General features: G+C 42.5%; 2 protein-coding genes across 2 annotated transcripts in view; both read left to right on the forward strand.

The window, feature by feature from the left end:
- LOC122803461 overlaps positions 1 to 12,795 on the forward strand; it is a 1,126,946-nt gene that overhangs the window by 815,515 nt on the left and 298,636 nt on the right. The window contains exon 6 of the mRNA XM_044073079.1: positions 12,225 to 12,399. Coding sequence (XP_043929014.1) covers positions 12,225 to 12,399 — 175 coding nt within the window. The remainder of the gene's footprint in view (positions 1 to 12,224; positions 12,400 to 12,795) is intronic.
- The window catches only part of LOC122803462 (interleukin-10 receptor subunit beta-like), a 1,132,032-nt gene that overhangs the window by 457,171 nt on the left and 662,066 nt on the right, over positions 1 to 12,795 (forward strand). The gene's annotated exons all lie outside the window — the stretch shown is intronic.

Raw genomic sequence — 12,795 nt, forward strand, 5'->3', positions numbered from 1 at the left:
CTATTGCCCAGGACTTATTATTTTTCAGTAGGGAGCCTGAAATGTATAAATGGAGGCATTCTCTTTTGCTGAGTCCCTGACTAAGGGATAGGTTTTCTTGGGAGCTGATAGATGTTCACCCTGATTTGGGTTGATACTATGATTTCCTTGAAGAAGCCCTTAATACTGCACCCATTCCTCCCATTTTACTGTGTCCAGTTGCCCAGCTTGGGTTTCTTGGGATAGCTTTGTTGAGCAAATGCTGGGCTTAAAACCAATTAATCTGCCAAATGTGAACTGTAAATTGCCACACCTTAGTGTAGGTTCACTGACAGGATGCGGCTTGGAAGTGGATAATATGATGATAAGGAGGAAGTTGGACATGCTGTGTGTCCAGGAGACAAGGTGGAAGGAAGGTGGACATGCTGTGTGTCCAGGAGACAAGGTGGAAGGGGAAGTGCAGCAAAGTCACTTGGCTTGGGATCCAGAATCTACTATTCAGGAGGAGGACAGGCTAGAAATGGTGGGGGAAAAGCTTCAGAAGATGGTGTGAGATGTCATCAGAATTCGTGACAGACTCATGACAATCAGACTCAAGCCTAACGATAGGACTGAATTCATAATCTCAGCCTGTGCCACACAGCAGGGTTGTGATAGTGAGGAAGAATGGGTTCAGTCAGCAGCTGCAGGACCTACTAGATAAAGCAGGACAACAGGAATTGGTATTGAGAATGGTTATGCACATATTGGGACAGACTTTCTGGGTCCATATGGGTGGAGCATAGGGAATAAAGAATGAGAGGCCATCTAGACTTCTGTCTGGCAAATGGCTTGATGGTAGCCAACACGTGATTCAGAAAGAGAGACGGTCACAAGATCACATTCAAAAGTGGCCAGCATGCAAAATAGGTAGACTTCATCCTAGTAAGGAAAGGGCACTGAGATAGATTCGGTGATTGCAAAATCATCCCCAGTGAAACAGTCGGCCCACAGCATAAACTACTGGTTGCCACAGTCATCTGCAAGTAGTGATCAAAAAAGACTATAAGGTCAACAGAGACCAGGCTGAAGACCTGGAAGTTGACTGGAGAGAAAGCACAACAGTTCAAGGAATTACCTAGGGCTCTAGCACCTCAAGAAGAGCAGGAAGTAGGTAGAGTTGCAGAATGACAGTGCCTCAGAACACCATGTGTGAGGACTAGATATGCAGCTGAGACAGGTATGGAGATAAACTGCACTGTTATAACTTGTTGATACTTGTGAACCTCTGCTATCTCTGAAAAAACAAAAAAACAAAAAAAATCTTGCTTTTTTCCCACTTTTCTGAGATTTAAAAAAGTTCAGTTACAGGCTTGCTGTTCTTGAACTGTTTGTAGGTTTCTGTGAGGCCATTTTTTGCTTGGACTAAAGGGAAGTCTCTCTGTTGATCAGTGGCAGTGAAAAACATTGAGCAGCCTGCCTGCCCCTGTGGGAGTGGTTACTGACTTGAAACTGTAGTTTTATTGGCCATTTTGGGTCAATTCCAAAACTCCTTCATCTTCCTCTCTTAAAACCTGGTTGCCTCGTGGTTTTGGCGTCTTTTCAGGCTTGTTGGCTGTTGGTGAAGCACCCACCAAGAGGAGAAAACGCCGAGAGAAGAAAGGAGCCACATGTTAAGTTGTCAATCTCGCCTTCATTCTTGCTTGATGGGTTCTGACTGTTTATTTGCTCGAGAACTCCTTTTACCGAGGCAGCCCCATATCCCATGATGCAAGGCAGTAGAGTACCAGATCTCGTTTGCAGCTTCGCTTGGGAGGTCTCTTTTTACCAGCTCTCTGTAGTTGTTCACTTTTTTGTGAATTATTAAGCTTTTGCCAAAAAAACCTTGTATTAATAGTTTTAATCTTATATTATCCTTTTCTGACAGAATTTTCCTGTGTCTACTATTTTTTGTTAGTGTATCTTAAAAACCCTTCCCATCCCCTGTTAGGGTGTGTGTATTGTTTTTGTAGAATACCTTTTGGTATTTATTTAAGTCTAATTTTTGACTGGTGTGTGTGTGTGTGTGTTTTGGCACCATGTCAAAGGAGAGGGTCTCAGGTTTTAAGAAGTGTGACTCGTGCTGTCAGAAGATGTCTCTGACAGACGGTCACACTTCTTGCTGTGTACCATCTCCCTCTTCACCTGCAGGACTCCTGTGCTATTTGTCACTCCTTCAGCCAGAGAGTCCTGCAGGAGAGACATAACAAACTGGTTCTTAGAGGCCTTCTTAGCGGAGGGCTCCTCCATTAGAATAGAAACTCCATCAAAATAACAAGTTTCCAAGGCCCAGGCTTCTCTTTTTCTGGTAGCAGCATATCCCTGGGAAAACCAACATTATAGGCGGACCAGATTAGGCAGAGCTATTCTCATGCCTCACGGTGGTCTCTCAGAAGCAATCCATGGTGAGAGATTTTTTTTCTGGAATGGGGTCTTTGGTTCGTTCCTCTCATCATCACCTTTTACAATTTTAGCCGTGGCATCCTGGACCCAGTGTAGATCTACTTCAATTCATAATCCGGTCCAGCTTCTGCCGGTCAATCTTCCCTACTCTCAACCTCACAGCATGGTTGCTCCACTTCCTTCCATAGCCAGGCTTCCTTTGATCCTCCTACTTGAGTTAGGAAATGTCATGTTTACACAAGCAAATGGGGCAGTTCTGGACTTCTTAGCAGAGATTTTTCATGCAGGCTCCTCTTCTTCCACAGTCAGCAGAGTTCAGTTGGCTGCCTGTTCTAATTTTCGCTATGGGATGCTTAGATCATATGTATTATGTTCCATAGGCTCTGGAGCCTTCTTGAAAATTTTCCTGCCACAAAGCCTCCAATCAGGAATCCTCTCGAGTGGGATCTAAATTTAGTGCTGACATCCTTGATTCTTCCCCCTTCCTGAGCCAGCTGTTTCTTGTTCCCTGAAATATCTTTCTTGGAAGAAGAAAACTTTTATTCCCTGAGTGGCTATTACACATCTGCCCAGAAGGGTGTAGAGTTAGACCCCCTATTTGATTTTTCACAAAGACAGAGTATCTTTGAGAACTAATCCATCCTTTTTACCTAAGGTCGCTTCAAAAACAATCTGAATCAATCCATTGATCTCCTGTATTTTTCCTAACTATTCAGATAGAGCTGAACAAAAGCTACATTATCTTGACGTCCACCGTCAGCTTAGATATTATTTGGACAGAACAAAAAATTTAGAAAATCTGATCAACTTTTTGTTTCCTATGATAATAAAAAAGGCCTTCCTGTTTCTAAAGTGACTTTGTCTAGATGGCTTTCTTCGGTCATCACAAATTTATTCGATCAGGGAAAACAGCTGTGCTCAAAACCTAAAGCACATTCAACTGGAGTTTAGCTACTCTACAGCTTTTCAAGCTAGACTGCCTTTGGACACTATTTTGGCCACTTGGGCCACTCTCACACTTTTGTTCCCATTACAATTGACTTGGCCTCCAGGGACAGAGCCAGCCACCCAGTGACAACTTAACATTAAGAAGTTATGTACCTACCATAGCGTTCCACCTCCTTCCCCTGGCCTGGACTTGTATAAGAAACTATTATGCTAAAGACCATTCAGACCTGGTCCTTTTTCCATCTGCAGTTTCTTCTTCCTTTGGGAAGTATTTTATGCTTAGTTATATTGCTTTGTGTCAACAAAGCGAGATCTAAGGTGCCTGCCCTTGCATCATGTGGATATGGGGGCTGACCTCGAGGCTGAAGGAGTTCTGAGAATAAAGCAAGTGCCAGTGAGCGAAGGATGCGGCTCCGAAAGCAAGATATAAGAAAAGTGAGAAGACAACTAACATGGAACGTTATGGTAGCTACATAACTTCTTATTTTGAGATTTTAAGTATTTTTTCTCTGTTTATTTGCTAAGTTTTTCTGCATAGCCGCCTATTTTGAGCATTTTCTGGCTTGTTAAATTTGATTTCTGCATTAGTAACTGTATTTAGAGCACAACCTAGAGCTGTTTACTGAATTTCCTGTTTGCACTTATTTTTAAAATCGTTTTTTTTCTCAAAACTTGCATTTTATCTGTCTTTGGCCTAGCACTGTTGTGTGGGGTCATTTACTGCACTGTTATAACTTGTTGATACTTGTGAACCTCTGCTATCTCTGAAAAAACAAAAAAACAAAAAAAAAATTCTTGCTTTTTTTCCCACTTTTCTGAGATTTAAAAAAGTTCAGTTACAGGCTTGCTGTTCTTGAACTGTTTGTAAGTTTCTGTGAGGCCATTTTTTGCTTGGGCTAAAGGGAAGTCTCTCTGTTGATCAGTGGCAGTGAAAAACATTGATCAGCCTGCCTGCCTGCCCCTGTGGGAGTGGTTACTGACTTGAAACTGTAGTTTTATTGGCCATTTTGGGTTAATTCCAAAACTCCTTCATCTTCCTCTCTTAAAACCCTCTTTTGCACGGTTTTGAGCGTTTTTGTGCATAGCGCAACAGCGGGCAGTGCCGCCTAATTGGGTTTAAACTATTCCTGGCTCCACAAAGTCTGCTCTTCACTTTTTCCCTTAGAACTGCTCTATCTCTCGATTTAAACACCATATTCTCATTCTAAGGCCCTTCACTGGTCCAATTAAGTAATCCTACAAGTTAGCACTATTAAACCAGAAGCACTACTTACTCTTATACTCTCTACGATTACCCTGTCCTCTATTGGTCTGTCTTAAATTCAGTTTCCCTATTACTCTAGCATGTCCAAAGGTCAGTCAATGGTTTCCTCTCCAGTCCAGCTGGTGAATCTGGGAATTTTGAGGCAATGTTACAACTGTCTCATGTACACGGACAACCCTCTCCTCCTCCAAACAGGTTCAAATATATGTGAGAGATGCAACTATTTAACCAAACTGGAGGCTGAGCTCTCTCATCTCAAAACTGGTGTAACCAGTCAAGAGGAGAAGGTAACCTCACACAACACAATTCCAGTATCACATAGCCCCACCACATCAGCGAACCAAACACATAAATACACAAAAACATACTCGGAGGCTCTAAATAAAAGTCTACCTAAGCAACAGAGACCTCCAAAGCAGACATCCAAGCAAACGCTACCTCAAAACAAAACACACACAACACATAACCCACAAAGTCAGTGTGCCAAGCAGCCACAGCCCTTAAGGCTGAATAACACATCTGATACTCTTGTTATAGGTGACTCTATTGTCAGACACACTGATGTCCCGCTCACCAGGCTGAATAAAGAGAAGGTCACGGTGAGCTGCCTGTCGGGTGCTAGGATCCGACACACAACGCAAGCACTCGGGTCACTCCAAAGCAAATACAAATATGACTCCGTCATTGTACATGCTGGTGTGAATGACCTGAGATGTACCTCCCTGGACTACATGAAAAGAGACTTAGAGGAGCACTCTGATCATGTAGCCCAGGCTGGTATGACCCTGACCTTGCGCAGCATCTTACCCTCACCTAGAATGATGCCACAGTACAAAGACAAAATGATCGATTTTAACAATTGGCTAAAATGTTGGTGTCATTCAAAGGGAATCCAGTGTCTGTCAGCCTGGGATGACATGCTCGACAAGCCACGTTGCTTCGCTAGGGACGGATTGCACCTGTCACCACTGGGCTTTCGGATATTGGCAAAGGCTCTTGCCACCCCCATAGTGCCTTTTTTAGGCCAGGCTCAAAAGTCAAACCCACCCCCATAGATAGCACAAGGAACAAGAAACTAAGGGTAATGCTGCTAAACGCCAGAAGTCTTAACCTCAAGATGCATGCACTCGAAGCTCTCCTCAGTATGGAAAACATTGATATCTGTGCAGTGACAGAAACCTGGTTCAAGGCTCCAGAGAGCACCCCAGCACTACCAGGCTATACCTCATATCATGCTTTTCGGCCCCAAAACCCGGACTGAACCACAAAAGGAGGGGGAGTTTCCATATTTATCAAGGATATCCACACCTCCAGGTTAGTGGCATTGCACGAAGTATCGGAGACCATCCATGTGCAACTAACAGTGGGCAAGACTGCTTTTCAGTTTATAGCATCCTACAGACCACCCTCTCAAAGTCAGGAATCCCACTCGGCTTTCCTGAAAACATTGGAGAACATGAAGATCTCTCCGAACACCATTATATTGGGCGACTTCAACTACCCAAACATTGACTGGGAGCACTACTCAAGTCCCAGCACCTTAGCCCAAAGATTCCTGGAAATTATAAACTCAAATGCTATGGAACAACTAGTCACCACTCCCACAAGAGGGGACAACATACTAGACCTGATCATTACCAACATGGGGACTCTATGCTCCACACCAGAAGTATATCCCTCATTGGTAAGATCAGACCATAAATTAATTTCACTGGTTGTCCACATCCCGACCCCACCCCCAGCCCAGAAAACCACAGTGAAAAACTTCTCAAAAGCAAACTTCTCACTTCTCAAAACCAAAGTGGAATCCTTCAAGGCCCCAGAGCCAGTGGAAACTATGGCCCAAACTGCAGAATCCTATATAAATGCATTCTACGGACATCTCCAGGAATGCATGGATCATGCTATCCCAAACAAAACCAAGACCCAATCATCCAAAGGCAGGCGTCCGGTCTGGTGGACCCCTGCCATAAATAAACTGTACAACAGAAGGAGGAAGCTACTACATGATAGAGCAAAATCCCTAATAGAGAAGGCATCCCTGATCAGTACTAGCAAAAAATTATGATCCTTCATAAAATCCTCCAAGGCCAGCTTCGAGAGAAAAATTGCACAGGACACCAAAGACAATCATAAGGCTTTTTTCAGTTATGTTAGAAACCTGAGATGCAACTCCCAGACTTGTTCTGAGTTGATTCTAAACGACAAAAAATACACTGAACCCACAGACATCGCCAATATCCTGGCAGACAGGTTCAGTGCAAACTTCTCCACCCCCTCCCCCACAAAAGAGCAAGTATCTATCCCGGCAGAGGGCTGCCTCCCAAACATCTCAGATGCTCAGGTGAAGGCTGCCCTCTCCAAAGTAAAAAAAACACTGCTTCCATGGGACCAGATGGCGTCCCAGGTTGCGTCCTACATAAACTCCAAGAGGAACTAATCCCTCAAATAAAACAGCTATACAATCTCAGCCTCACTACAGGATATGTGCCCACAGAATGGCGTACAGCAAAAGTGGTCCCACTCCACAAAGGATGAGCCTCTATGGACCCTGGAAACTATCGCCCCATAAGCCTGACTAGCTTAGTCTGCAAGGCTATGGAGAGTATCATCATGGAGCTCATAAACAAAGACATTGGGGACGTACAGACACTAGATCCTACCCAGTTCAGCTTTGTCAAGGGCAGATCCTGCCTTTTGAACCTGGTTGACTTCTTTGAAACAGTCACCAAAGCCATAGATGAAGGGAAGGTAGTCCACACAGCCTATCTGGACCTTGCAAAGGCATTTGACACAATACCCCACTCGGGCATCATAGATAAGCTATCCAGCTTAAATATAAACCCCTATGTCACAAGATGGGTCGCAAACTGGCTCAAAGACAGAACCCACAGAGTGAGAGTTGCTGGAGCCATGTCAGACTCGAAACCGGTCACAAGTGGTGTCCCACAGGGTTCTGTCCTGCGACCACTCTTGTTCGGTATATACTTTTCCGAGGTACAGGCAAACGTGGGAGGACTATGGCTCACCAAGTTCGCAGATGACTGCAAACTGGGCGCCATAATCAACTCTCCAGCTAACACTAACATCCTTCAAAAAGGTCTCACAGAGACAGATAACTGGTGCCAGCGCCATGGTTTAAAGCTAAATGCCAAAAAATGTATAGTCATACCCTTTGGCAAAAACAATGTGCCCACAAATTACCACATAGGTGGAAACCTATTAAGTACAGAGAAAGTTATTCGGGACCTGGGGACCCAAGTTGATAGCAATCTCTCCTTTGAAAATCACATTGCCAAAGTGGTTAGAAAGACCTTCTACATAGCCCACCTCATCACAAAGGGTTTCACATCTAGATCAAGAGAGGTAATCGTGCCCCTTTATTCATCCCTCATCAGGCCCATCATAGAATACAATGCCCCTTTTGGGATGTACCTTACCCGACACCTGCAGCAATTAGAAAGACCCCAAAAGTATCTCACCAAGAGGATCAAGGGTCTCAAACAGATGCCATATGCTGCTCGGTTAAAAAAAAACTCCAGCTCTACTCAGTTGCATACCGCCTACTTCGAGGCAATCTATGCCTGACATACAAAGCTATGTCAAATCCAGAATTAATGGACATGCTCCACCTCAGTAAATCTAAATCCCTTAGAGCCACACGCTCGAGGGACTTGAACCTCAGCACAGAAATAAATAGAACTTGCTGGAGGGACAGGTTCATAACCCAGAGGCTCCCTTCGCTCTGGAATAGAATTCCAGTTCATGTGAGGCAGAGCACCTCACTGAATCTCTTCAAGAGGAATCTCGATAAGTGGATGGGGGATCGTAGGTTTGTCCCAGGGATTACTCCGTGTCACTATTAGACAGAGGCACAGTAAACTAAACCTTAAAAAGGGCACAGTATACTCAAATCAAGGGGTGGCGTAAGCCATACAGAATCGGGCTAGGCTTATAAATTGCCCCAGGGCAGATAGCCTAGTATGAACCTATGAACCTATAAGGAAAGCTGGTGATGAAATGCAGAAGTCCAGGAAGTCATTAAAAGAAAGGAGTGCAGGAAAAAGTGGGAGGTAGAAAGGACAGACCAGGCTAGGAAGGAATACTGCTTGGCTAACAAAGAAGCTTAGAGAGGAGTTGCAGTAGCAAAGAACAACATCAGAGGCACTCTACCAACTTCTGGAAAGTGACCGAGTTAGTGGCACAAAGAAACTATCAAGTTGCAAGGCAGGAAACAGAAACATAAAGAAGATAGTCACCCTTCGTAAGGGATGCCAGCCAAAACCTGCTCAAAAGTTCACAGGATGTCAGAGGCAGATGGTACTTCTAGCAGCTTTGAATGAAAAAAAAACATCAGATTATGTACTGTCCCAGACACAGCCTATGGTGAAAGAAGAGGTGGAACCCATCTTAGAAGAAGTAAGAACAGCACTAAATAAAATGAAATCAGGGAAAACAACAGGCTCTGAAGAGGTTATAGAAGCTATGGTCAAGATGTTGGATGAATGAGAGAGAAATAGTAAGTAAAATGGGAAATGAGCAGTTTGGATTCAGATCAAGATGCAACACAGTAGAACTGATTTTTGCAGTGAGACAGATACTTTGAGAGTAGCTAGAAATGTGGAAAGAGTCCAACTGGGCATTGCTAGACTTGTTGAAAGTGTATGACAGGGTCCCAAGGAAGCTGATTTGTGCAGTCCTGCAGTGGTTCAGAGTGGTAGAATTAGTGCAAGCTATATAAAATAACTTTAACGACTCAAATACAATCAGTGTTCAGTCTTATAGAGGGGTTCCCAGTGGGAGTGAGTGTGTGCATCAAGGTTCAGGTCTAAGCCTGCTTCTGTTCATACTGGTGATAGACTTCATTAGCAAACAGGTCAGAAGCCGTAGATCAACAAAGTTGTTGTATGCAGGTAATGTGACATTACAGATAAACTCTGAACAACACCTTTAGCAACAGGTAGGGGGAATGGAGTGCAAAACTGAAGGCACATGGGATGAAACTGAGTACAGATAAAATAGTTGTAATACCAGCAAATGGAGGAAATCAAAAGAAGCTGAATGGTGGAACAGGTTAACAGCTTCAAGTGTCTGAGAGGCATGGTTGAGAAGAAAGGAAGTGTGAATGAGGAGGTCAAAGTTGGAATCAGAGGAGCTGTAGCCAGCTGTCACATAGTGTCAGGTGTAGTGTATGACAGAAGAATGCCAAAGAAGCTGAAAAGTAAGGTGTACAAAACAATGGTGCAACCCATACAATTGCATGGAAGAGAAATCTGAGCTTTTGAGGAAGTTAGAGGTTATGGAGATGGTGTCTGAGATGGGTGGTAGGATTCACACGGTGGGTCAGACAAAGGAATGAAGACATAAGAGCAGAAGCCAATGTAGCTCCAATTGCAGAAAGAGAACAGATTATAGTGGTTTAGGCACATGTGCAGAAAAACAGAAAACAATCTGGTGAGAAAGGATTGGGACAAGACAGAAAGAGGGCAAGAGGAAATGAGGATGTCCAGCAAAGAGGTGGGCGGATTCTATGTGAGAAGACCTGTAACAGTCGAGCATGAGTGTCAAAGGAAGGAAGGAGAGTGGCATTGACTAGAGAGAGATGGAGACAAGTGACACAACACCCTGACCTCTTGTAGAAAAAATGGATAAGAGGGGGTAGTGGTGATGATGATTTGTCACAACTCCTAATCTTCCATCATCTTAGGAATTGTGAAATAATTTGTTCTCTAAAGTAGCATTAATAGAATCAGTAGGCTTGCCTGTTATTTACAGCTCAGACCTTAAAAGAAGAGTTGCAAGTTAAACCTTGGCCCTTTCCATACAACCCAATTATCAGATGCCATTCCTTCATAAGTAATTATTTGTCAAGCTTATTTAACTTAATGACAATTGTTCTACTTAGTTTTACCAAATTCCTCAGCCTATATCTAATTATAGTGCATGCAGTATTTGAAGCACTGGATGATTAAGTTGCATAGTTTGGTCCGTTTTTTTTAGTATCATTATTTTGGCAATATTTCTCGTGTCTTTGTTATTTCAGTGATCCCCTCTAGCATTATTTCTGTAGCATTGTAGTCCTAGACTTCAGCTTTCTGAGGTCATCTGGGTGTTAACTTCTTCTCATTGCAGATAAGGGACAAGAAGGCAAAAAGTCAGAAAATCACACAACCTGAATGGATATTGATTGAAAACAGAGCACCTCTTACTAGCTTACAGTTATGGCTGAAGAAGTTACAAAAATGGGTTTGATCTAAGCCAAGATTGAGTGACAAAGAACAATAAAACCCTGAGTTTTGCTCCAGGCAAACCTGGGTTTATTGTTGACCTGAGTGCCTGTAGAAGCTGGCACAACAATGGTTGGATTTGAGTGGCTTTGTTGTCTCACCCACCTCAGGATGAAGGACTTTGGTCGGTCCATGGGGTGGACTTCGATTTTCACACTTGTACCAAGAAAAAGAAGACTGAGTATGAGGAGCTTGGATGTGCCTGACAATTGCAGGTATTTATGGAAGTTGAGGCACAGTATGGAGACGGTGCATAAACCCCAAAGTGGTTGACTGCATGGCTTTCGGTGCTTAACTGCCATCTGGAAAGGAAATAAATGGTGATGTGAGATCTCACCCAAAATTGGTTAATGGACTTTTACCCAGTAGAGGAAGTGACGGGTCAGTTAGGTGCCTGAGGGGGTGGCTTGCAGGTCAGGTGGAGTAGCCCCACCACCACCACAAAAAAAACATGAGTTGATGATTGCTTATTAGATAAGCAACTCTTGAATGAATGCATGTGAAAGAAAATCTAGTTTAAAAACTCAGCACTTCAGAATCTGCTGTTTTACAGGGCATTTTTCTCCTTTTTAAGGAATGCTGATATGACAGCAGTTAGTTGTGCTGTTTAAAGAGATCCCGTGTTTGTCCTTTTTGTTAAGTACATAATTTTGCTTAAGAAATACCAGTGGTATATTTATTTTTTGTAAAAGTAATGACAGTCTGCCTTAACAGGAAAAACAGAGCCCCCTCATTTCAATATTTATTGATAATGATCTTTGTTCTCTTTTCCTATTACTCTTGCAGTGTTTGTGGAAAATAGGAAAGTAGCCTTATTTAATGCTAAAAAGAAAAATTAACTCATTTATGCCACCTGTTTCTCCTGCAAGTCAGTTATTTTCTAGTTGGAAGGAATTCGGACTTTCTTTCTGTTTGTTGAATTTGGTAACTGGGGCAGTAGACTAATTCCAGGGTGACCCATTTCAGCGACAGCCCAGGGTTAATGTAGCATACAAAATACAAAGTGGACAAATACAAGACATAATGAAAGGATATTGTTGATGGGTATAATTTGTTGTACAGAATTTCAGGTTATTTGTTTTCATAAATACTGTAGAGTACCTTTTTAAACAGGTAGTCGTTCATGGTAGATTATGGTGAGGTACTGTACAGTACCTTTTTTCTTAGTAAAAATAGTCAAGTGAGAAGTTTGTAATTAAGGCATACATTAGTGTTTGTGTTATTGTATTTACAAGATTTGAGATAATTTTCATCTAAAAGTGATTTGTGTTTGGGACATCTCCCAAAAATTAAAATTAATCATGCATTTTTATGTTTTTCTATAGATTGCAGTCTTGCAGAATAGTACAGCTAATGGAAATGCCACCATAGTATTTGAAAATCTACACCCAAACACCAACTACTGCATCTCAGCAAACATTACTTCGGTTATAAACTTCAATCCCTATGCTATACCTTCAAAACTTCAGTGTCTTGTTTTACCTGCTGCCAAATCTCCAGGTAATATTTAGTCACTTTCATCCTGCTTGTTTGTTTTATGTACATCTTAAGTGTTTTAGAGAGAGAATTGTGCATAAGAAATTGTTGTGCCATTGAGTCATCAATTAAAATATTTGCCATGTAGAGGCTGTGGTCTATGCGTTGAGGGTTTCTTGGTGAAAATGCCTCTGTTGTTGTCATGCGAAGACAGGCCAGATTTCAAAAGTTCTTTTTCTGACAGTCTAACTTAAGAGATAAAAGATCTAGCTATAAAGCAGACTCAACACGTCAGTTGCTTAACTGAGAGAAGGTTATTTAGAGTCTGTCCCAATGTTTTATACAGTACAGTGTAAGAAACTTCTCTGTGTGGAAGATTTTCAGTCCATATATTTCTAGTTAATCACTGTATATTAATCA

This window comes from Protopterus annectens, chromosome 5.part1 (genome assembly GCF_019279795.1).
Source record: "Protopterus annectens isolate FY-2018-M chromosome 5.part1, PAN1.0, whole genome shotgun sequence".
Lineage (NCBI taxonomy): Eukaryota > Metazoa > Chordata > Ceratodontiformes > Protopteridae > Protopterus > Protopterus annectens.